General features: G+C 32.2%; 1 protein-coding gene across 2 annotated transcripts; it reads right to left on the bottom strand.

The window, feature by feature from the left end:
* Positions 1-5,110: 5,110 nt before the first annotated feature.
* Positions 5,111-24,990, bottom strand: LOC143065497 (protein SSUH2 homolog). 2 transcript variants are annotated; one of them, XM_076239093.1, is made up of 13 exons: positions 24,848-24,990; positions 23,818-23,861; positions 22,023-22,106; positions 20,236-20,314; positions 19,797-19,929; positions 19,175-19,235; positions 18,571-18,698; positions 14,890-14,952; positions 13,519-13,637; positions 12,845-12,937; positions 9,586-9,688; positions 7,451-7,549; positions 5,111-5,557 (listed from the first exon to the last, which is right to left on the bottom strand). In XM_076239093.1, exons 1-13 carry the CDS (start codon positions 24,859-24,861, stop codon positions 5,411-5,413), a joined length of 1,167 nt encoding a protein of 388 aa, XP_076095208.1. In that variant the 5' UTR covers positions 24,862-24,990; the 3' UTR covers positions 5,111-5,410. The 2 variants fall into 2 exon arrangements, with proteins under 2 accessions (XP_076095208.1, XP_076095219.1); XM_076239104.1 differs by lacking the exon at positions 24,848-24,990 and adding an exon at positions 24,711-24,731.
* Between the last annotated feature and the right edge of the window lie 2,383 nt (positions 24,991-27,373).

Here is a 27,373-nt window from a genome sequence, read left to right on the forward strand (position 1 = left end):
ATCTTTGTTTTTTAAGCTTATTTCTTATTCTCCTGCGTTGCATGTTCTGTTGGACATATTAGAATAATTTTAACAGCGGTATACTACTGTTTTACATTTTGTGTCTCTCTACTTATTTTTCCCAAACATGCTGTAAAGGTTTTTAATTGACGCTCGCTTCGTGTACTACAATCACATTTCATCTTATAAATTACAATTTAAAACATTTGCATTTTTCACTTGTTTTGTGTTTTTTACATTTAGTATGATCCCTTAACTTACCAGAAATTTAAGTTTTTCTTAATTGATATTCAAACTGTCTTCAATTGCCTCCATTTATAATGACAAAATTACATGTTAAAAGTACATATATAATTTCAACTTTGCATGTAATAATTCACACATAAAGACAACGTCAAAAAGAATGATAACAATCATAAGAAAGTTTTCCGATTTTTGTTTGGTTATTTAATCATTTCACGAAATTGTCGATGTTTTTTATTTTAAGGCTTTGTCTTAATTGTTTTTTTTTCTTCTTGATTTCGGATCCAAAAATCGTTATCTATTGCTATTTTAAATTAAAAGGGGTTACAGAAATTACATGTACCGATAGTATATAAATGTAGTCATTTGGTAAGGTTAGACATGACATATCTAACCAATCACAACATTTTCATGTACGTTTTTTGAAAATATTACTTAGAATTCATTAGAGTCTAAAACGGCGAATTTTTGAATACGAGTTATAATGAGTATTTGTTTATAAACATTTATGCATGGCTTAGTCCTTTTTTTCCATCAAATCACCTCGCCCTTCACACAACGAATCGGTCTTTCATAACGTTACCAATTTGTGTTGTATGGCAAAAAATGATTGCTTCATAATGTACTAGTATTTCATTTTAGATAAGTGTATTCTTTTGTTCGCAGCGCAATCCCTAAATCAACAACCCATAATTTTATCAAATGAAATCGATCTTGAATAACTTTCACCAGCTTGCTGAAGTAAAATGTCTGTGATAATGACATCAAACAAACGTTGCATGACATATAAACATTTAGGCTCACGTAGATTCCTGGAAGACGTTAATGTGTTATTGTCTGGTTCAGTTCCTGTGTCCCAATCAAAACCCTTTGTTATCAGAAATCAACAAACTTAAACGTACATGATAGAGTGCGTATAACGTGTGTTCTCTCCCTTATCAAAGTTGGGCTAATGTATTTCGCTTTTTAATTGTGGTTATTCTTTAATAGAGGGTAAAATAAGTGTCAAGTAGAACATGATATGTTAACTGCTTATAAAAAAGATTCCTGATAAGTATAAGTTAAAAAGTTGCAATGGTTTCTGGGAAGGAAGCAGAAGACTGGCATTATCATGGCATATTCTAAACATAACAGTGTGTTTTATTTTGTCATAAGGAAGTCTGAAAATATCAACTTGTTTATTAGGGCTCAGAAACAGTGGAAGGACGATGAGATTAACCAAACAGTCTCGTATCCAACACAAAAAGTTGATATATTTTAGATGTTAATCTAATATTGTGTTTACAGTGAACAATGGCTACAATAATAGCCATTAAAATAGTAAAACTCAAATAAAACCTATTTTCCATCGCTAAATATGTCTCAGATTGTAAATTAGCAATAGATGCGACGTAAACTAATCTTAAAAATGTCACTTTATTACTTTATATATGAAAGAACAACAGGAAGTATTCTAGCTGTAGTATAAAACCTATATATTTGAAAGCGGCCATATGAGAAATTCGATTAAAACATAACAAAAACAAAAACGTATAACCGTGGAGGATAGGTATCAAAAGTGCTAGGCTTATAATTTGATACGTCAGACAAGCTTTTCGTCTACATAAGACTCATCTGACACGCATTCTTCCTGGTTTTTGTCATTCTTTTCACTTTTTCATTAAGATCGACTGGTTGTTATGTTTAACAGCAGTTTTGAAAAAGAAATATATTAAATGAATTTCTTCTAAAAAATATGAAGCTATAGTTCGCAATTGATTTTTAAGGATGCTAATGGTTACCTTTATGTTATATTTGCAGCAATAAGAGTTACAAGGTATGTTTTCTTCGAACATGGCATTTAACATAAAAGTATAAGCCTGATACCTTTGATGACTATTTACATGACTTGGTCGATGCCACTGCTGGTGGACGTTTCGTCTTCTAGGGTATCACCAGGTCAGTAGTCGGCACTTCGGTGTTGACATAAATATCAACTATATGGTCATTTTAAAAATTTACTGTTTGCAGAAGTATAAATTATTATAATCACTAAGAATTTTCTTATTCAAGGCATATATAGCCATAGCCGTATTTGGCATAACTTTTTGGAATTGTGGGTCCTCAATGCTCTGCAATTTTATACTTGTTTGGCTTTCTTACTATTTTGGTCAGTGATGAGTGTTATGAAGACGAAACGCGCGTCTGGCGTATTAAATTATAAGCCTAGTACCCTTGGTAACTATTTACACCAATGGGTCAATGCCACTGCTGGTACAGTTTCGTCTCCATGCTGGTATCACCTGCTCATTAGTCAGCACTTCGGTGTTGACATGAATATCAATTATATGGTAATGTTTATTAATCAAATGTTTGAAAAAGTATGAGTTATTCGAAACTAAAGATTTTCTTATCCCAGCCATAAATTACTTTAGCCGTATTTGGCTCAACTTTTTTTGAATTTTGGATTCTCAACGCTTTTCAACTTTATACTTGTTTGGCTTTCTAGCTGTTATATGAGCGTCACTGATGAGTGTTATGCAGACGGAACGCACGTCTGGCGGATTACATTATAAGCCTGGAACCTTTAAAAACTATGGCATTAAAAAGGTTGGAGATGAACTTCAGCTGTATTGGAAAAAGACTTAAAAAGGTAAATGGACGAACGTACAAAAAAATGCAAAAGCTCGAAAAGAATATTTGGTCTATTCAGATAATAATTCATATGACAATCTTCATAAATAAATAAATCAAATTTGTCAATTTGTTCCAATTTGTCAGGGCTATTCAGGAGAAACCATCTTGTAGAATATGGTCAATATCTTAACAAAGTTTAACCAATGCATGTTTATTTCATTCCACTACTTTTAGCAGTAACAGCGTCAAGATACACCAATTTCAGATCATAATGACTTTTTTTCCGATCTAAATTCAAAACAGGGTGAAAACATTATAATCATCATACAACAAATTCCGTAAGTAATAATAATCCACTCATTAATTGTTGACAATTGAAGAGGGTTTTGGTTTAATATGTTTTCTTCAATTGATGTAAACCACATAAAACAAATATGGGTCGATGCCACTGCTGGTGAGGTTTTTATTCGCCCAGTAGTCAGCACTTTTGTGATGACATGAATTAATATTGAAATGGTCATAAGTATACAAAAAAAAATGTTTACAAAACTTTACATTTTTGTAGTGCTAAGGCTTGTCTACCTCAGTAATATGTTACCTTACCTGTATTTGGCAAAATATTTAGGAATTGTTTGATCTCAATGCTCTTCATCTTTGTACTTCATTTGACCTTTTTAACTGTTTTGGATTTAAGCGTCACTGATGAGTCTTTTGTATACAAAACGTTCATCTGGCGCAAATACAAAATTTCAATGCTAGAATCTATAATAAATTTACGTTAGGACAGAAAATATATTTACCGACTGTCCATGTTTATCGGTGTTTAACAGTCTTCTATCTACTAATGTCGTCTTTTATGCATTTCAATGTTTCGATTCTCAGCGTCAGATGTATTCAAAGAGCTACAACTCGGGTGATTCAAATTATTTCACTATTCCAAAGAAGGCCCATCATATTTTGATTAAAATACTTCACATGCTTACTTAATGATAAGCCTTGTATATTTTAGACCAATTCTACATATATAAGTACGTCTAAACCAGTGACAACTCTACGACAGATTTCATCTATCGGATCTCCAGTGATATTGATACAAGGCTGAAAACACATTCTGTATATAATTCGTCTGAACATTAACGCAACAATGACAATTTTGTAAATGTGCGGAAGCTGTGTCACTAAAACGTATGTTTAGTACGGACATAAATGTGTCTTTTAATACCTCGCCCTCAGATACTTACAGCATGATAGGTTATTTACTACAAGTGCAGTGATGAAACTTCCCGTTACCGACCTTTCCAAGTCATTATGACATAAAGGTTACGTATGTGTCTTTCTTGCATAGACAAAAAAAGTGCATATAATACAATGATCGTTGTACTTCCTAACCATAGCGTAAAAAGGCAAATAAACTCATAATAGATACCAGGATTATGAATTTGTACGCCAGACGCGCGATTCTTCTTCAAAGACTAATAGTCCATATGCCAATTCCCGTAATTGACCCTTTAATTAGAGACCTTTTTTAAGTTTTCTCCCTTAATAAGGACATTAATTTTTATTAACAATGGAGAGCTAGCCGAAAGAGCAAATTTACCTGTGCGTGATGTGAGTAATCTTTAAGGTTTTGAAATCTTTTAATTACATTAATTTGTTGTTAAGCTTAATAATACTTACGACATCAAAAATGATTTTTCATGAAAAAGTAGTTAAACCGACGATACATCATTTTCAATTCATCATACTTTGCATTGCCAAAAGCCAATATTGTCCGGTATAGAACCAGTCTAAGACTGACAAAGGGAAGTAATCTGTTTAAAAAGTGTGTAATAACAGAATCAAATCGGTAATTGGCAAATGAACTATTAGTGACGCTCGAATAAAATAAAGGTAAAAAATGCCTAATAATGTACAAGAGCATTAAGGACCAAAGATTTAGAAATGTTTTGCAAAATACTTAGGTAATCTTTAATAATTCCTAATCAATTTAACCTGTCCATAAGCAAGCCTTGATAGTACGTTGACAATTTTCCAACAGAGAACCATCTAATGCTGCATATTCAAAGTCGTAACACTCCAAAATAATTGCGTTTTTTTTTTCGATAAATAAAAATGAAATATAAACACCCGGCAATCAAGTTTTTAAATAAAGACGTCCGACTATACTGTTAGAACCTCAAAATCTAAGAAATATTAGGACAAGTATAATAAATATTCATGTGAACAGAATATTATAATAATAATAAAAAAAGATATTCAAAATATTTATTCAGCAAGAACAACGTTTAAAAAGATTAAAATGCATAAATATAAAATGGACGGAAATTCCAAAATCTGTAAGGAATTCATTGATTTCAAATAAAATGTTTCCTTTATAACAAGAAGTAAGACATATGGCTAAAATCCAAATAGATGCTCTAGTAAAATGAGTAGACGATAAAAATACACAATGCATCTAACATTAACAAGTAACTTACACTGCATCAATATAATATGATTTAATATTCTATAAATAGTTCCAGCTTTTCAAACTAAAGAAGAATCAAATAATTTACATAATCTCGCAGCCGTAGCAACACTGGTCAGGATAATCAGGGGCATGAACTCTACAATCCAACCCATAAACATAATAACTCATAAGTTTGTTATTATGTCTGTACTCGCATTTCGTCACAGGAACAACTTTTATTTTATGTCGCTGAAAATAGAACAAAATTTAAAACGTGGAAAGGTATTTGTTGCTGCAAGGCAAGACTTAAATTCATTGGTGTTATCAGCTTGCCTAATAATAAACTTAATATAAAAAAGAAGATGTGGTATGATTGCCAAGGAGACAACTATCCACAAAAGACCAAAATGACACAGACATTAACAACTATAGGTCACCGTACGGCCTTCAACAATGAGCAAAGCCCATACCGCATAGTCAGCTATAAATGGCCCCGATAAGACAATGTAAAACAATTCAAACGAGAAAACTAACGGCCTTATTTATATAAAAAAATGAACGAACAAGTGAAACTGCGAGCTACTGCTCACTGATGATACCCCCGCCGCAAGTGGATAATATTAATAGTGTAAAAATATGCAAGTGTTCGGTAAACAGGAAGTTGTCGAGTGATGAATCTGAAAACGCATCACACGGTATAGCTGACTTATATAAATCCTGAAACCAAATTTCAGAAATCCTTGTATTGTAGTTCCTGAGAAAAATGTGACGAAAATTTTCAACTTGGCTATCATGTGTAAAATCATACAAGTGTTCGGTAAACAGGAAGTTGTCAAGTGATCAATCTGAAAACGCATCACACGGTATAGCTGACTTAGATAAACCCTGAAACCAAATTTCAGAAATCCTTGTATTGTAGTTCCTGAGAAAAATGCGACGAAAGTTTCATGGGACGGACTGACTGACGGACGGACTGACGGACTGACGGACGGACTGACGGACGGACGGACAGACAGAGGTAAAACAGTATACCCCCCTTTTTTAAAGCGGGGGTATAAAAACAAATATGTAACACATAAACAAACGACAACCACTGAATTACAGGCTCCTGACTTGGGACAGGCACATACTTAAATAATGTGGCGGGGTTAAACATGTTAGCGGGATCCCAACCCTCCCCTTAACCTGGGACAGTGGTATAACAGTACAACATAAGAACGAACTATAAAAATCAGTTGAAAAAGGCTTAACTCATCAGATGGTCAAAAATACAAATGGAGATTATCACCTCTTAATATCTCTGTTAACAGTTTATTTCTCACTTGTTTAAGCTACATGATTGGTGTCACAAGCGTAACAAACTATTTGCCCTTTCCAAAAATCGGAAATCTTCCCTCTGTTTTTGGTGGATTAATGAAGCTCAATATAAAGTTCTTTGTATAATTTTAGATACTGTTGCTTTTCTTTTTGCTTTGTCTATATGACTTTTGGGTTTCTTTGTTACATAATTGTGTTATTCTTTATAGTGATTCAGATTATAACACCATGTTGACTGCTGTAATCCTATTTTTGACATTTTTATCTATTATGTCTGTTTGTTTTGTTCACACATCGTTGTCAATTTAAAGAAATTTTTATGCGACTGTCTTACAAGTGAGAGGTTTATCAAGCTATAAAACCAGGTTTAATCCACCATTTTGTTTTAAATAAGACACTGCCTGTACAAATTCAGAAATTCAAGTTGTTCTCTTTTGTGTTTTTAAAAGTTTTTGATATTGCCATTTGATTAGTGTTTTTCAGTTTTGAATTTTCCTCGGAGTTTGGTAATTTTGTTATTTTACTTTTTTCTAGTCTTTTTGTCTTTTTTTGTGTTTTACTACAGTATTGTCTGTCTTGTCAAATTATCGTTTTTTAATACCCTTATGACGTCTTCACTCTATTTGTTGCCGCCTTTTTTTATTTATTGAAAAGCAGAGTTGGTATATAAGTTATACAGGGATGATAACATTACCATGATTGACATACAGCAATAACCTAATTTAAATTATCAATTAGTTAAAACTCCATCAAAATAAATATTGTGATAACCTGACAGCTTAATGTTTATATATAATAATTAAAACAAGAATTGTAATAACGTACCTGCATCAAAATAAGAGAGTGTGGGAATTTCTGTTCTGCCAACAAGCGGGCGGAGGCGGTCATAATTTCTGGATCTGGAGACTTCGTGATGGGATATAACTGAAAAAGGATAATACTAATTATTACATTGGTTGCAATGAATTACATTGATTTCCCAGTTAAATAAAAACCGATAATTTCACATGTGAAAAAAACGTGGTTATTTCACTCTCTGACGTCATACAACAATAGGCGTTGTCAAGACGTCGATAACGGCGGATCAAAACAAATTATGAATGCGTAGAAAGAAGATATAGTTCCTTACATGTTTTACATTAATTTCTTTAAAAAAAGCCATTTGTCAATGTAATAAAAAGAACAACTAATTAAAGAATTCAAATATCGAAAAATATTCAACTCGTGAACGAACAACACTGATAATTAACTCATGCGCTACGCGCATTCGTGAATTATTGTGTTGTTCGGTCACTCGTTGAATTATCTTATAAGTTTGAATGTCCCTCTGGTATCTTTCGCCCCTCTTTCAAGTCCTCTTTATTAAATTATCATATTCAAATATAAAAATACTAAGACGTGGTAAGATTGTCAATGAAAAAACTATCCACCAGGGACAATAGTAGGTCTCCGTACGACAGTCGTCAATGAACAAAACCAATACCGTAAAGTTTTCTATAAAAGGTCCTGGAATGACAAACTGTGAAACACTTAAAACGAAAAAGCAAATGGCCTGATTGACGTTTTTGGCACAACCTTTTTGATCTTTTGGTCCTCGATGCTGTTCAACTTTGTACTCGTTTCGGCTTTCAAACTTTTGTATCTGGGCGTCACACGTAGGTCTTGTGTGGACAAAATACACTTCTGGCGTATCAAAATTTTGAAGTTGTTGCCTTTTATTGGCTGTTGTTCGTGTGATTCTTTGTCAATTGTGTTCTCCAATTTATTTATATTGTAGTCCTGTGTTGTCATTTTGATGTTATATTTCACATGGCCATAAAAGTGCGAGGTTTGGCATGCCACAAAACCAGGTTCAACCCACCATTTTTTCCTTTAAAAATGCCCTATACCAAGTCAGGAATATGGCCATTGTTATATTATAGTTTGTTTCTGTGTGTATTACATTATAACGTTGTGTCGTTTGTTTTCTCTTATTTTTGAGTGTAAATTCACATTGCGATAAGACGTGTCACGGTACTTGTCTATCCCAAATTCATGTATTTGGTTTTGATGTTATATATATATATGTTATATTTGTTATTCTCGTGGGATTTTGTCTATGTGTGTTACATTTTAGTGTTATGTCGTTGTTCTCCTCTTATATTTAATGCGTTTCTCTCGGTTTTAGTTTGTTACCCCGATTTTGTTTTTTGTCCATGGATTTATGAGTTTTGAACAGCGGTATACTACTGTTGCCTTTATTTAATGCTAAATTCAAAAAGCAAAATGCAGTTTGAAATACAGCCACCAGCGATAACCACTGAATAACAGACTCCAGAACTAAGACATGCATAGAGAAAACTGGCTTTTAAATATTTCCCAATGGTGATTGCTTGTTAAAGAATTTTGATCTTGTATAAGAATTTTAACATTTGAATGCTCTACAAATGTGAAATATAAACACGATTTTCTTTTAATGTGAGATCGTTAATCATTTTTGTTTTCAACATTTCATTACAAAAACCACTGAGTACAATATCTTTATTATGTTGAGCTGTAACTGTCGGAGCTTTCCTATCGTTTCTCCATTCGAAGTTAAAACTGTATTTCAAGGTCCATGAAATAATTAATTTCAGCAAAATATTCTTTTCTACACATTATTAACTTCGCAGGCGCTTCACACCAACATTTATTAGCTTGGATGTAGCTATCTGAATTACAGGAACTACATTTGTATGCGTGATCAACCTTTTTGACAGTAAATAATTAGAGGCAACATTAGTTTAACGATGTTCGAATCATATATATAAATTGAGAAGATATAAATCAAGATAACAAAAAGAGGGAACTACATCCAAAAGGCGCGAAACCTGTATCGAGTTCATGTAAAATTGTTTCTCTCTTACATGTAAAAAAAACCCTGACTACATTGGATGTATGTTCTTTGAGACCATTACATATAACATTGTAATCAAGCATACCATTGGTTGTACATCTTCGAAAGCTATTGTTCCAGGAACTCTGGTCACAAGTACTTTTGGAACATTGGATTTTCCGACAGCATGATCACCTTTATACGTTTTCCTGAAAGCAACAATATGAATATTCATGAAACTCATGAGCTTTTTCCGAAGGTAAAAAAGTGAATAAAGATAAGGCTCGGAAGGTTTTCCTGAAAAGTAACAATATGAATATACAAGTGGTTCGAAAAGATTTCCAGAAAGTAATATCATGAATATACATGAGCCTCAGGAAGGTTTCCTGAAAGTAATAATATAAGTATGCAGCTCAGGAGATTGTATACCAAAACACTTTTAAAAATAGTCCAGCATGCATTGCGGCCATTTGACATTACGATATTCCCGTGTTTGTATTTCCTATCATGATTTTCTTGATAGAGGGTTGCTGCTCACAAGGAAGCTATTTAACCAAGTGTTTCAAATGGTGAAGTTGAGATCATCCCTTCGTAAATTTTACGGACGCCATCAGGAGTTGGTTGACCGTGATGCAATAACCGTTTCACAGATGATATCGGATATGTTCTTTACGTCGTAACTACAATACTCTTCCTTTTCATGAATGTGACCTACCGAATTAGACTATTTACCGAATTTGTTATAACATGAGCAACACGACGGGTGCCACATGTGGAGTAGGATCTGCTTACCCTTCCGGAGCACCTGAGATCACCCCCAGTTTTCGGTGGGGCTCGTGTTGCTTATTCTTTAGTTTTATATGTTGTGTCATGTGTACTATTGTTTGTCTGTTTGTCTTTTTCATTTTTAGCCATGGCGTTGTCAGTTTATTTTCGATTTATGAGTTTGACTGTCCCTCTGGTATCTTTCGTCCCTCTTTTCAATTCATTGAGATTTTGATTTTCCTACTTAATCACAAATCCTATATAATTTTAGTGTGTTTACAAATCCTTACAATGAAATTAACACTGCATAAATTCCATGCTTCCAGGAACGATCAAATTGGATCATTTACAAGTCAGGAGTATATCGATACGTATACAAGTAAGGAGCAATATGTCTTGGTATATAAAAAGCATAGCCAGAGTCATCTATATATTAAAAAGAAGATGTGGTATGATGGTCAATGATACAACTCTCCACAAGAGACCAAAATTGCACAGAAATTAACTTCTGCCTGAGCGAAATGTCACCTAAGTTATAAATTATTTCCTTATTTATAAATGAGGTTTTTTTAAATGGCATGTTAATATATTATGCTGGTATCAAAGCACTGACTATTGAGCTGCTGATGAGCTCAGGGATAAACAGTTCATAAGTAGCGATATTGGCCAGGTGCCAGCAAATAAAAATCACACCGACAAAAATTCGTAACGTTTTAGATGCTTAATCGATAATTTTTGAAACGTAACATAAACTATAACAGATCGCAAACATTCAAACACATGTTCATTTTTAAACAACGACAGAAAAGTCTCAAAGAATTAAAGGATATAAATCTTAATTTTGAATCTGTTCAAAGTTTTGATTTTTCTACCCTATATACCACTTTGCCTCATATTCTTATTATGAAAAAATTCACATCCCTAATTAAATGGGCATTTAAAAAGTCAGAATGCGAGTACATATGTTCAAACTCTTTTAGGTCATTTTTTAGTAGCAATAAACATAAGAACTATGCCAATTTGACATGCTTTGATACTATATATGCGCTTGAATTTTTACTTGATAACATCTTTGTTAGCTTTGGAGATTCCGTATATCGTCAAGTTATTGGAATTCCAATGGGGACTAACTGTGCACCACTTATTGCGGACCTGTTTTTGTATTATTATGAGTTACAATTTATGACTAAAATTAGCAAAGACCCATCGAAACAACATTTGATACAAAAAGTTAACAATACTTTTAGATATTTGGATGATATATTGGCTCTCAATAATAACGACTTCAGTATGTATACTAAAGAAATTTATCCTGTTGAACTTACTTTAAATAAAGCTAATACTAACAATGACCACTGCCCTTTCCTCGATCTTGATATCTATATCATTAACGGGAAGCTTAATACAAACATTTATGATAAATGAGATGATTTTTCATTTCCTATCGTTAATTATCCATTTTTAGATGGTGACCTAAGTTATAAATTATTTCCTTATTTATGAATGAGGTTTTTTTAAATGGCATGTTAATATACTATGTTGGTACCAAAGCACTGACTATTGAGCTGCTGATGAGCTCAGGGACTAACAGGTCATTAGTAGCGATATTGGCCAGGTGCCAGCAAATAAAAATCATTATTTCTTAAGCAGCAAAAATACTGCAATCTGATTGGTTAATTACCCCGGTGTAAATAACACCCCACCCTGGTTCACCCCGGGATAAATAAAATTTTGCCAAATATTTCAGAATTTTATTTTTTTGCAAAGATAAAGAAAAAAAAAGAAAAAAAAACAAAAAATAATCAAAAGAAAAAAAACTGTTAGAAAAATTTAAAAAACAAAAATTTTAAAAAATAAAAAAAAAAAATATTTAAAAATTATTTTTTTTCCGGAAAACTCAAAGAACACAAAAATTTTCTGAATTTTTCTAAAAATTATGTAAAAAGTATTTCACAATGCGCAGCAACATGGACATTGAAAAAATGTTACGCTGTAAATTTTTCATTACCATTTTTTCAATTTTACATCCTGGTTTCAAAATGAGTAAAGGAATTGTTCATAAGAAATAAATTCGTTATCTTGGTGTAATCAGGGGTGTACAGAATTTTACACCGTTGTTGAAAATTCATACACCCATTCGGCTGCGCCTCAGGGTGTATGAATTTTCAACAACGGTGTAAAATTCTGTACACCCCTGATTACACCTGCGCCTCAGGGTGTATGAATTTTCAACAACGGTGTAAAATTCTGTACACCCCTGATTACACCAAGATAACTAATACACCGACAAAAATTCGTAACGTTTTAGATGCTTAATCGACAATTTTTGAAACGTAACATAAATTATAACAGATCGCAAACATTCAAACCCATGTTCATTTTTAAACAACGATAGAAAAGTCTTAAAGAATTAAAGGATATAAATCTTAATTTATTTTATATTATGATTTGCAGGAAAAAAAGGATATTGGTCCTCGTCCAAAATTTCCTCTGTATATATGTACTGAGATATCCTTAAACACAGGCGTTTATACTGTGTGTTTGTTAACTTTACGATATAGCCGTCAGGTTTATGTTCACGTAAAATTCAAGAAACTTACCATGTAACTAACAACTGAATGTACCATTTTAGCCTTGTTTGTCCCTGACAACTTGGACACGTCACTCGTGCAGTTCCATTACAGCGAGAACAACTAAATTATTAAAAAAAGTTATAGGATTTATGAACTCAAAAATAAGGAAGTACTTTTTTGATTATCAGAACGTACATAAATATTGAATCTTTCAGTTTACTTTGCATTTCTCAAAAGTTGTGTAACTTACGCAGAAAGAAAATGAAAATCAACAAAATATTAAACAAACAAACATATGTTGTATTCACATTAACCCCAACTAAAATAAACCGGTCTAAAATAAGACTGTGTTTTCAAACACAAAATAACCGATGTTATGTATTTATTGGCCTTCTCGTGAAGAATTGTATTGTACGTTTGCAATCATGAGAAATAAAACATGTATCTCTTGTGGAGAAAATTATCCTGATCCTAGCGGGGTAAATTAAGTCCCATCGATTTTATTGGGTCCAGTAATCCATACATTCATATTTCATAAACATAGTCGTTTCGTCGTTTTCCGTTTTTAATATGTGTTTGCAAAGATTTATATGGCTCTCTTCGACTTGATTTTTTGGTCTCTCGTTGGTTTCTTTCGCCTCTCTGTTATGTACCTTTGTTTCTCCGCTGACACTTCTTTCGATGTTACAATTGATACTTACGGTTTTTTACCTGATCCATCACATACATCACACTTATGTACTCCTGATCTCCATACACCCTGGCTGTCCTTAACACGCTGTTGTCTTCTTCCTTTTCCTTTACACATCCCACAATAAAGCTGAAAGATAACATAGACAATAACTGTTTAGTGTCTTTAAATATCAGCTGTATTTGTACGAGGCTAGGAAACAAGGTGTATGCGAGCTTTTAGCGAGCTACTACACCTGTTTCGAGCCGAGTACAAATACAGCTGATATTTAAAGACACTAAACAGTTATTGTCTTTATCCTGCAATTAGTTCTGTTTATTGTTTGTGTTTTGAAAGACACAAACACTAACATATTTAGCATTTATTTTCGATTTATAATCCCTTGAGGCCCGCGTAGTAATATCAAAATCACACATTACGCCGAAGACGGGTTCACAAAAAAGAATCTCGAATGGTCAACAATAATACATCGCTCAAGGTGAATAATTATCTATTTTAACATAACAATTAATTTCAACAGTAAAAACAAATAACAAAACATTGTCAAATTTAAAACAGAAGTGTACGAGTCGTCCTACGCTTCAGACTTGACATTCACTAAACATGCATGCTGAAATTGACATGGTTGATTTTGTAACACAATCATACACATTCAAGTTTTGAAATCGACAATTGTCATCGTCATTGGAATGCAACTGGAATACACATTCTGAGGTCACATAGGTTCAAACAATACTCAGTCCGGCAGTGGGCGGAGCTTTAAAGCGATATCTGTATAGTATACAGATATAGCATAGCGATATCTGTAGGGCTGTATCTGTATAGTAGGACACCCAATTGCAGGATAAAATATAATCATTAAGCCATAACAAAAACAATAGTACTTAGCTAATGTAAAGATACGTTAAATAAGTCACTACAGAAGACAATACTTCTTAATTTATGAAAGTCTGGATATGAGATCCTTCGTTTCTGTTTTTCTTTAGATACTAAGGTAATTTTTCTCTATTCTATATGTGTATGGCCCATTATTCCCTGATCTTTATTTTATGCCTTTTATTCTGTACTTTTTGCTCATTTTTTTTATTCTGTAAACCCAATCCAGACCATCATTCATACATGACATATATTATAACAGCAAACCACCACGTGTACGCAAATAGAAATAAAAATATATGACACCGAGTCATAAGGGAATAATTCCCAAAAACATTTGCAGTTCAAAATCGATATTCCTGGATAAAATTTACGGATTTTGATTTACATAAATATTATCGGCATGTTTAATAGTATTTTAAAGAGGTTGTGATTGAATAAATTATTGTCGTAATTGTCTATGAAAAACGGGGGAAATGTTCTATTTATTCAGATATATACATACCCGTCCTCTGCCTTCACACCCAGCACATATAAGAAATCCACCAGCTTGACATCTGTGGCAAGGCTAAAACATAAATTGTTTATACTATTTAACACTGGTCAAGAAAAGTTTTTTGGTTATAGAGAAATTTACGAAATATTTGAAAGAACTAAACGTACAAAGAGAACAATTGATAAAAAACAACGAAATAATAGGTCTCATGGGAAACGTATCAATCAAAATCAACGAGTTAAACATCGCATAAATTATACACTTGATAATCTCCTATCTATATTTAAAAATAATGGTAGGCATCAATTATTATGTAAACTGGGTCAAATACCCATTAGTAAATTACACGATATTTTCAAAGAGTGTGACACCATCTCATTCTTCAGCCCACTGTATGAATATTCTCGTATAATTACAGCTTTTTGCCACCATAGGCTGTTCCCGCGTATCGACAAACCTGAAGATCATATTTACGTCATTTTTTGAAAATTAAATATATTAGCAGAGGTATTGATTTTATCAACTTATCTAATATATTTAATAACTCTACCGTTCAAAACTTTATACCTCCCTATTTTGATAATATACAACCATCTATAATTTCATACACATACAAAAAAAACAGCAGAAGTTTATTTTTTAATCATACGTCAGTTACATCAGACGTGAATATAGATAGTAATACTCCCTTAACTTGAAACTGTGAATCGTCAAAGTTTAGATATGTTCCCTATGGCCATGTTATTACAGGGGACCTCAATATCGTACAGGACAGAGAGGTTAAATAATTTATGAAAAAAGGACCAAAATATCGTCCTCCATCTAAAATAGATTGGAAAGAGTGTCGTCAAGTCACCAAAGATGCTCTTTCCTCATTTTGTAAAAAATGGTGTAAACGGGAAAAATCTGATAAAAAATCTCTTGATTCTTATTTAAATAAATGTATGAATGTGGTAGGTAAGAGAATATCACATTTTGAAAATAATTTAGAAGTAAATAATAGAGTACATAATACACCTATTTCCAGAATAAGAAATAAACTTCAAATACTTTCAAAGCGGTTTGTGTTTGTACCGGCCGACAAAGCATCCAACAATGTGGTGGTGGTATGCCGTAAATACTACACGGACGTTCTTAAGAATGAAATTTTAAATTCATCTACATTCAAGTCCGTCCGCTCCACAGAGAGTCATATAGTAAACAAGTATATCACAACCACATCAAAGCTTTAGGCTTCTTCTGAACATTTGAAGGTCCCTACTATGTATTGGCTACCTAAACTACACAAAAAACCATTTAAATATCGTTTCATCTCGGCCTCAAGTAAGTGTTCTACAACTAATCTTTCAGTGCTCTTAACTAGTTCATTAACTACTATTAAAGAGCTTATCATAAACATATTGTAATAAAATATATGAACATAGTGGTATAAACCATTTTTAGAGTGTAAAAAAATCATTGGATGTTTTAGATAAATTACGTGCTTTTGATGGTCCTTTTGATTCTGGTAATAGTTTTGATTTTTGTACTCTTTACACTACACTTCCACACTATCTTATTAAACAAAAGTTTTCCTATTTAATTAAATGGTCGTTTGGTAAAGCTGAATGTAGATTTATTTGCTGCAACTCATTTAAAGCCTTCATTTCAAATGAGAAAGGTAAATATGATAGATATACTTACTGGAGGTGTGATGAGATGATTGAAGCTGTTAATTTTCTCCTTGATAATATTTATGTACGTTTCGGCAACAAAGTTTATCGACAGGTTGTAGGTATCCCCATGGGAACTAATTGTGCCCCTTTAATAGCAGACTTGTTTTTGTACTGTTACGAATCACAGTTTATGACTAAACTCTGTAAAGACCCGTCGAAATTGCATTTAATTGATAAATTCAACAACACTTACAGTTATCTTGATGATATTTTTTCGTTGAATAATCAAGAATTTTCTCAATATACTGCTGAAATTTACCCCAAGGAACTTACTTTAAATAAATCAAATTTATTCGGTAATAACTGTCCTTTCCTGGATTTAGATATTTCGGTTTTAAACGGGAAACTCCACACTAAAATTTACGACAAAAGAGACGATTTTTCGTTCCCTATTGTTAATTTTCCATTTTTAGATGGTGATGTTCCTTTTGCACCATCTTACGGTGTTTATATTTCACAACTTGTTCGCTATGCCCGTGTCTGTTGTGACGTTTTTGATTTTAACGAACGCAACCTATGTATTACTGGTAAATTATTAAACCAGGGATATCGTTACCATAAATTACTTAAAACCTTTACTAAATTTTTCCATAGATATAAAGATTTGGTTTTGAAGTTTGGTTGTACCTGTAGAAAACTTATTTCAAACGGGATAGCACATCCTCATTTTTACGGAAATGTTGTTAACCGTGCCCGGAATTTTAAAAATGATCCATGTAAACTTGTCGCTCCTTTAAATAAACTTATTCTAAAAGGTTACCTATTCAACACTGTAGTAAGATCATTGAATATTGTTTTATTGGTATAAATATTGATTTTGTTATCAGTAAATTAAAAGCTAACTAAATATTACTAATATGTTATATACATATATATATTCATGGATCTACAATCTGTCGATACCTGTAACTTGGCATTGCACAAGGTCATGTTTTTCTCTGGCTGTTTATGACGTCTTTACGCTAAATCCATTGGATGTTGGATGTGTACGGATTGATTGTTTAGTCTTAGATGCATGATTCTTTATTAGTTGTTAGTGGCTTTGAACTAGCTGTCAGATAACTGCGAGTACTCTCAGATCTGTTCATTGCGTCTTTTTGTGTCGGGATGTATAAGTACCCGGCCACGTCTACTTGTAGTTTTGTCCATCTGATGAGTTAAGCCTTTTTCAACTGATTTTTATAGTTCGTTCTTATGTTGTACTGTTATACCACTGTCCCAGATTAGGGGGAGGGTTGGGATCCCGCTAACATGTTTAACCCCGCCACATTATTTATGTATGTGCCTGTCCCAAGTCAGGAGCCTGTAATTCAGTGGTTGTCGTTTGTTTATGTGTTACATATTTGTTTTTCGTTCATATTTTTACATAAATAAGGCCGTTAGTTTTCTCGTTTGAATTGTTTTACATTGTCTTATCGGGGCCTATTATAGCTGACTATGCAGTATGAGCTTTGCTCATTGTTGAAGGCCGTACGGTGACCTATAGTTGTTAATGTCTGTGTCATTTTGGTCTTTTGTGGATAGTTGTCTCATTGGCAATCATACCACATCTTCTTTTTTAAATTTATTTACAAAATAAACAAGTAGAACAACGAGTATCAAAAGGGATTGGACACAAGTCATAACAACATTAGTGACGTCCTCTCCCTACAATCTTTTATTGTCTAATAACTAGTAAAAACAATTGTATGCTAAAATGGATACATGAATTCACAACTGACATCCGGTGTATGGTCCAGTAATATAATCAACCAACTACCTGTGAGTCGATCATGAATGAAGCCTGACTTTGGGATACCTGGTTATTGGGCATATGAGTGAGTTCGGATGTCTTTATGAATTATATACTGTTCATGCAGTATAAGGTTCAATGGAATTAAAAGAATTGTTGTCAATAAATATTACAGATTATTTGTGACACAAACGAAAAGTAACGAAATTTTTTTACTCTTACGTAAGACAAATAGGCACTTACCCTGACGGAAGCTGTATGGGGAACTTCCATACTGCGAGTCTCAAAATCTCTAAACTGTTCTACCGAGGTTAGTGGGATTCCCCAAGGGTGTACTGGAATTCCATTTTCTGGTCCGTCTATAAATTGTCCTGTAAAAACAATTTGAAAAATGTGGCTAATATACTTTTCTAATCACCACCTTACTCATTCTGATAAGAAAACTTAGAATTACATAGTCGAATGTTGGTAAGGACCTGTTATTGCAAAAAACACGTTCAGTTCTCATATGTTGTTTGAAGGACATTTTAACTGCTCCCTTATTTGCATACTTATTACACTGATATTGGATGTAAACATTTATTTTGACAATTTCGGTCGACAAAGAGTGCTTATCTAGATTTTTTTTACTAATGCATGTTTTTGTTGTGACATTTAGCTACACCTGCTTATTCACGAAAATTGATACACTAAACATCAAAATTTGTATCTTGAATTAAGTTGATCGACTACCTTCAAATTTGAATAATGCCTTAGCTCTATGACTCTTTGGTTTGAACGAATGGACAATTGTCCATGCATCGTAAATGCTTAAAACTAATTGTAATAAAGTTTGTAATCTATGTACCTCTGAACGGTTCCATTTGCCATTGCGTCGATCTTGTTTCTGTAAAGGTTTCCAGTGTGTACTGTGAAAAAAAAAATGTACCAAGTTAAGTATTGAATTGAAAATATGAATATTCAAGAAAAGTGGTAGCAAAACAAAATCAAATCATTTCGTTGAATATAAAACACAAGTCAAAGAAATAAAGACAAAAAGGCAAAAAATGTTGAAGATAACATTATGTTTTTGCCATACCTTTTTGTTTATAATACAAGTTATAATAATTATGACAAATTAGAAAAATAGCAGTGCCTATCTTCACAATCTCTCCCATTTTTTTTTATACTTTTGCGTGTTACAGACTAGTTGTATTGTATTTGCATTTCACGTCAGTACATCACAACTGTGATAGGGGTTTTACTCTAGAAACTATTGGTTTAACACCAATAAAAAGTTTTATCCCCATTCCCCCCTTATCCTTTTGCGTGAAAAATTCCAAATTATTCGTTATTCACCGAATAGGTTTCCTTAAAAGTTGAAACATTCAAATCAGTACCTGCGTAGGATAACATGTATTATATTTTGTATAATATTATAAACATTGTTCAATGTATGCGATTTTTTATGTTATAAATATATTAGTTACATGATATGTTGTGGAAGATTCCAGGTTTTCAAACGTTGTTATCTTATTAGCTGCTCCTTTTCCCCAGCAACACTGTGTTTCTATGTGGTCAAGCAGGGCCTTCTTCGCTCTGTCGTGTGATATAACTGGAACCCTTCAATGTTAATTTGGAAAACGTATAAATGTGAACCCTTCAATGTTAATGGGAAAACGTATAAATGTGAACCCTTCAATGTTAATGGGAAAACGTATAAATTTGTTTCAAACATATTTTACTTTAAACAGCACAAACATAAGAACACGCGTTTAATTGTTAAATTAAATAAAGTAAACAAATATCCGTAATAATCAATACCTATAAAATTAAACAAACATTAAGACTTAAAACCAAACACCAAAACTTTAATATATGGAGTAAATGGTTCCCTTGCATGATTTCACATTTACTATTGTAACTTACTCTTGCATTTCTGGCTGCTTATACGTAGCTTTATCCGGGACACTTGTTGAGAGTGGCGGCATTGGTGGTGGTAACGAGCCTGTAACAAATATAAGGTTAAAAGTTAAATTCTAAAAATGCTATGCTAACATGTTTAACTCCGCCACATTATGTCTGTGCTTGTCCCAAGTCAGCAGCCTTTAATTCAGTGTTTGTTGTTGTGTTTCATATTTGTTTTATGTTCATTATTTTGTAAAAAAAAATATAAGGCTGTTAATTTTCTCGAATTGTTGTACATTTGTGATTTCGTGGCCTTTCATATAGAAGACTATGTGGTATGGGCTTTGTTCATTATTGAAGGCTATAGCTGTAAATTTCTGTGTCAATTGTGGAGAGTTGTCTCATTTGCAATTCACAACTTCTTTTTTATCTTCTTATAAATATATTTTTTTGAAAATTTTCAAATGCCAACATATAATCAAAACAGTATCGATGACTTTTAGGACATATGTTGCCTCAGTGATGTACTCTTTATAGATCTAACATTAATAGTTTAAAATCTTAACTTAAATATTGACACAAAAGATATACATAAAAATTACTTGGATATCTACAGTGTTATAAAAGAATTATTCGTCACCTATATATTTTGTTGGTCTATATTTCAAATGATTATTCATTAAATAATATTTTTGAGGTATTTATCATTGAATTTTAACAACCATCAGTTGGAAGACGTGTAGCATTGCCTGAAGTATATTTGATTATTTGTTCATAGTTTGTCTTCATTTCCCCCTCAACACCAAAAACGATATAACAGAGCTAAAAACAGGCTGATAAATTTTGAGGGGACCCTTAAAAATGATTTTTTTTTAAGAAAAAAGATAAAAACAATCAATTTGTTAAAAATAAGCAATCATGTAATCAAAAACAAAAATAAAATAAAATAAAAAACTAGATACAAACTGTTTCTTTTCATTGAAAGCATGCATGTACCTCAACAATAACCAAGTATGGTTAATACATTCAGTAAAATAGAGAATTTATTATCAAATATTAAACATACATGTGGTGTTCCTTTGGGTCATTACAGTCAAAGTCTTTTTCTCAATAAAATGTGATTCATAACAGTAAGGATATTTTTTATTTAATTGTTGATTGGTGACCACCCAGAGACAAACATGTACTGATATCCAGGACGATAATAAACTAATGGGTAATCCAAAATGTTTATTCTGCAAAGTCCGTCGACTTGCCGGGATGAAGACTCATAAGTATAGGAGTTCCTCTGACGCTGGAAAATGATAGTATGCTGGTAATAGACAGTAATATGGGATTAACGTCACCATGCAATGATCCTTCATCGTGTCACTACTCCTATATATAAGACAACCGAATGTATCTAAGAATTTTTAGAAAATGTACAGTCAAACAGACGTCTGCCTCTACTACTGGTTGAAGATGTCAATGGGGATAACAATGGCATATAGTCAATTACAAGTTTACCCTTAGTGTACATACTCGTATAGGAATATATCTGCAACCAGAAGGGATAGTACTAAATCTATCTTAATAAGTCTATCGTTAACTTCCTCTCGTGTTTAATAAGTATTTTAAACATGATTTTCAATGGGACATCAAATAAATCAATCAATCAAGTAGCATGGTCATAAACACATTTGAATATTGCGAATTTAAGTTGAATGTCAGAATTGCTTTATTCAATTTTTGAAATTTGAGGGTGAAAAAGGTCTGCTTTTAATTTTAATGATTTTTGTGACATTGTACTATGGTTAAATCAAACCTACCTCCTTCAATCGAATATCCAGGAATAACTTGCAAATCCATCGGTAAACCAACTTTGTCATTTTCCCCTATTCCCTCAAGTATGACTGGAAAAGAATGTTAATTACTCGTGCATTTAAATTATACTTTGAAATATTGGTGGTTCTGTTTTATTGCAATGTGTTTTTTTGCTTTTCCCAAATTGTCACCCAATCGCTAGAACAATGCTTAGTATGCCAAAGAAATTTTAGTTGTCACGTGATTGAATGTGTCTGTGTATGATATTTTTCTGATCAGAGTAGGTCCGTATATTTCTTTTGGTTACTCATACATAGCTTTGTTGTTTTTTTAAATTCAAAATCAGTTTAAACTACTTTTATCAAAGATGCTGACACCCGCATGTCATATCAATTTTGTCATTAGAAAGTTTGTTTCCCCAAAAAATGTATTATATATCCGAAACCTAACCAAGGTTTAAAATGGACATTACATGTAAAACAAAAAATTCGTAAGGGTTCCACGGAACCCAGTGTCTCGCCTACTTTTGCTGTTAATCGCAGACTCAACAAAAATGAGGAAAAACATCAATAAAAATTTCCCTCTCGATACTGTCTTTAGTTTGAAAGAAGCTTCCAAGTTTGGTAAAAAATCCAGGATAGTTTATGAATCTAATAAATGTTTTATAAACTTTAACTGCAGACTGTATGTAATGTTAACTGGAAGAAAAACTAAGTCCATTTATAAGTAAAATACGGAAAAAGTGATTTTTTTTTTTTTACAAAATTTACCTCTGAATAATATCTTATAATCAGAAACAAGCTTTTGTCAAAGTTTGGTAGAAATCCAGGATAGTTTAAGAACATTATAAAGATTTTAAAAACTTAAACCACAGAGTGAATGTTTTATTTCTGGCAAAAAAACTAAGTCCATTTATAAGTAAAATACGGAAAAGTGGAAATTTATTTTTACAAAATTTTCTTCTTGATACTATCTTATGATCATAAACAAGCTTCTGTTCAAGTTTGGTACAAATCAAGGATAGTTTATGAAAGTTATTAAAATTTTAAAAACTTTAACCACAGAGTGAATGTAATGTTTCCTCACAGAAAAACTAAGTCCACTTATAAGTAAAATACGGAAAAGCGGAAATTTATTTTTACAAAATTTTCTTCTTGATACTATCTTATGATCATAAACAAGCTTCTGTCCAAGTTTGGTACAAATCAAGGATAGTTTATGAAAGTTATTAAAATTTTAAAAACTTTAACCACAGAGTGAATGTAATGTTTCCTCGCAGAAAAACTAAGTCCATTTATAAGTAAAATACGGAAAAAATGGAATTTTATTTTTACAAAATTTACTTCTGGATACTTTCTTATGATCATAAACAAGCTGCTGTCCAAGTTTGGTAGAAATTCAGTATAGTTTAAGAAAGTTATTAAAATTTCAAATACTTTAACCACAGAGTGAATATTTGTGGACGCCGCCGACGACGACGACGCCGACGACGACGAAATGTAGAATCGCTTAGTCTCGCTTTTTCGACTAAAGTCGAAGGCTCGACAAAAAGCATATTTTTTTACTCATTTTGTATGTTGAGATGCCTAATAATGGCTCTTAATTGTACCTTCTACTGTGAATTGAAACTTATTACTACGTATTGTTTAAAGTAAATAATGTCCGCAATAGATTTTCACCTTCTAAGCGTGGTTTCTCAATTGTAATGATACATTGTAGTGCAAGATAATGTTAGTTTATAAATTTGTAATTGACCAAATGCTTTGATAGAAATTGCACATAATGTTTCCATGAACTAACCTGGGTCATTTTTGTCGACAGAATCTGGACCGCCTGCATTGGATCTGAAAAAGAATAGGAAAGCTAAAGTGACGTCAGCGTGTATAAAATCTATCAGAAAATGTTTATTATCCTAAAAGAAAACATGTAGGAAACTAAAAGGTCGAATATCGTTGAGTATTTCATCTTGTAATCATCTAATGCTTTATGTTTGTTTGAACCTTCAAAGTGAACAAAAACAAGCTATTTTCTACAGGATTTATCTCCTTTGTCCGGTTTTGAAATTTTAGGACAGATAAAAGATTGGATGTTTGTCAACTGCAACAAAACAAATGACATTTTTTTACTTCTAACTTTTAATGACACACTCAAAAAAACATGCCCGCATAATGTCTTGAAATATAGGTAAAATCTTCCCATCGTTTCGTGATCCAGTAGGCACTTTTAGATCACGTGTATGTCAACTCGTCTTTTGTTTTGATTTTTTCAAAGTATAATGTTCATATAACTTTCGGATATCAACCAAAATCCACGATCAACCAGGATAGCCGACAGTTAGTAAACTTCTTACTGACATGACTCAATGCTATAGGCTCGTTGGTCAGCAAAGTTGAAGTTCACTTTTATCTGAAATCTACGTAATATTCAGAAAATGTTATAAGTTTTGCTATTGTACTGGATGTTTAACTATGTATATGGTAGCCATGATACCACAGGACGTAATCTTAAATTTAGCGTAACCTTATTCGGATTACCAAAAAATTTCGAAAATAAATATTCCTAGTAGTAAGTTTGCTGCATAATTGTACCACTACCCATCCCATCCCCCAAAATAACCCAACAAAAACAAACAACAAAAACAACATCAAATGCGAAAAATGTTTTAAATTAATATGAACGTTATAAATTCTTACCATATATAAGTCAGTACAGGTTTACATGCATCAATTATTTATTATACATGTACTAACAAATCAATAGAACGAGAAGTGGAAAATTTTATTTATAAGGCTACAATAAATATCTATAATGAATGATAAACATGTCTTACCCTATTTGTGACATTTTGAAGTTCTTGTTGTCAAAATGATTTAAATAACAGCACGAATACGGTTAGATACCACCAATTAGTATTCTGTTTATTCAATCAATCAATGGTACTCAACGGTCAGAAATTAAGACCTGGTCAGAGTGAGTGTGTCGTGTGCAAAGGCTTTTAATTTCTGACTGGCCAATATACAGGTAGCCTTTAGTTATTATTTCAAATATTTAAATACCTTAGGATTTGGTAATTTTCAATGACATATGCATATATAGTGCAATAAGGGTTCATTTAACGGCCCTACTATAACTGTAAGATTCACAATATACTTGAAGATGTTAGTGAATATTGGATCAACATATCGTCCAGGATTATTTTTTATGTGAATGGATTTGTTCAGGAACAAATTTCCTAAGTCACAATTAGATGGCACGTTAATTATTTTCTGTTTTAAAGACATTTTGAGATAGTTTCGTGATTCGTGTACGATTATCCTATATTCGACCCTTAGTTCGTTTATGAATTCCTTAGTTAGTTTTCAAATTGAATTAATAATAAAATAATTTACAACTTCGCCAATTTTACATGATGATATTGACGTATCATGTTTCATTACCCATTTCATAAAAACTTTACACTGTAAAAGACTGAAGCTAAGAGTAAAACCTATTGAAATATGAGGCCTTCCCTATCGTAATTCTTTTTAAATGACCATAACGGGACGACATTGGTCAACAATAAGTAAATGTATGGCTTTATTCCTTTTTCTAAAAATATTTTTTCTTTTTTTTTGCCGTGGAGTTGGAACCCATTGGAAAATATAAATAAATACAATAATACTCGGAAAAGTCAGTGGTTTTAAATTTCTACAGGCTTTTTTTTTTTTTTTTTTTTTTGTTTTTGTAATTAAAACAAGTTTTTAAGATTTTTTTTCTTCAGTAATAGAATACATCTCAAAAACCGCAAAAAAACAGAGTGGACGTGGATGTATACTTGTAAATATATCACTTACAACAAAAAGACATTAAGTTCAGATCTGAGAGTACTCTCAGCTTTTATATTGTTGTAATTGTTTAGTTTGTTTAGTCCATGGAATATTAAAAAAAAAACTACTGTTGTTAAAAACTATTATTGTAATTTGAACAAGTAAAATTTGCTTATGACTAAGTCTTCATCAGATACATGAAGGTGTCATTTGGACAGTATACTCATTCATTTAAATTAGTCATTTTACATTCTAATTTCAATTAATTTTGCATTATTTTTTATTTAGTGCCTTTAATCAAGCAATTTTAATGTGTTACTTTGAATTTCTTAGTTTTGACATGGTGTGACACGTTTTATTTCATAAGTGACAAATTGTCTTGACAATTATAATAAGTTAAATTATCAAAATTAGATGATTAATTACGTTTATTCTTTAAGAATGTCGTATATAGGTCTGGAATGGTTTGATGCAGCCCCCTTTTTTATTTATTTCGCTGGTCAGAAAGTACGCAAACCACCGAATGTGCTATAGCTCTACATGATAAAATATAATCTCAAAGAGTACGATGATAATTAGCATGGAAGTATTTGCAAATAGAACAAATACCTTGCTAATAGATTATAAGAAGATGTGGTATGAGTGTGTCATTCATTCAAAATAATAGTTCAGCATTGTTTATCTTTCGCTGCGTTAGTGTGTGGGATAAAGTAAAATCGCAAAAAATACTGAAATCTGAGGAAAATTCAAAAAGGAAAGTCCCTTATCAAAAGGCAAATTAAAAACTCAAACACAGCTTGATACATGCATTTTCTTATGTAAAAAATGGAGGATTAAATCTGGTTTTATATGGGGACGAAGTCCCCAATTACAGTAGAAAAATAAAAAAAAAAAAAAAAAAAAAAAAAATCGGGAAAATTTTCCCGAATTTTTCATTCTACTAATGAACTCAAAATCGTTAACTTTTTTTTCAGATCTACTTCCTGTTCCGGTCTTGTTGCTTCCTGTTCCGGTCTTGTTGGCATGAGATTTTGAATAAAATGTATATTTATCAACATATCAACAAATATAGGAAGGAATTCAACACCCAATCATTTTTAATAATTGTTTGATATGAAAAAAACGTTACCTGATAACAGCGTTTCTTTGTTAACATTGAATATGACGTCATAACATAAATAAAGTCACAATTAAATCCCAAACAACAGAACCAATATCGGAAACGTTACGGTATTTCCGCTTATCAACATGTTTGAATAAAAATAAAATTAATACAGACTTCGTCCCCATTCACAGGTAATGCCTGCCTCATATTAGCTAGCAAAACCTGTAACTTATATAACAGTTGCATACACATCCATAATATGGGGACGAAGTCCCCTATTACAGTAGAAAATTCAATAAAAAAAAAAAAAAAAAATCTGGAAAATTTCCCGAATTTTTCATTGTACTAATGAACTGAAAATCGTTCAATTTTTTTTTGTCGCGATTTTGAATTTCCGGATCTGCGCAGAAATCTACAATGTACTTCCTTTTTCCGGTCTCGTTTG

The sequence above is a fragment of the Mytilus galloprovincialis genome, chromosome 1 (assembly GCF_965363235.1).
Source record: "Mytilus galloprovincialis chromosome 1, xbMytGall1.hap1.1, whole genome shotgun sequence".
Taxonomy (NCBI): Eukaryota; Metazoa; Mollusca; class Bivalvia; order Mytilida; family Mytilidae; genus Mytilus; species Mytilus galloprovincialis.

What these genes read in the sequence shown, in the direction of transcription:
- LOC143065497 (XM_076239093.1), bottom strand. An exon ending in TGGATATTCGATTGAAGGAG is followed by an intron (nt 20,315 to 22,022) that starts GTAGGTTTGATT and finishes TATTTGTTACAG; the next exon opens with GCTCGTTACCACCACCAATG. An exon ending in ACTCTCTTATTTTGATGCAG is followed by an intron (nt 5,558 to 7,450) that starts GTACGTTATTAC and finishes TTCTATTTTCAG; the next exon opens with CGACATAAAATAAAAGTTGT.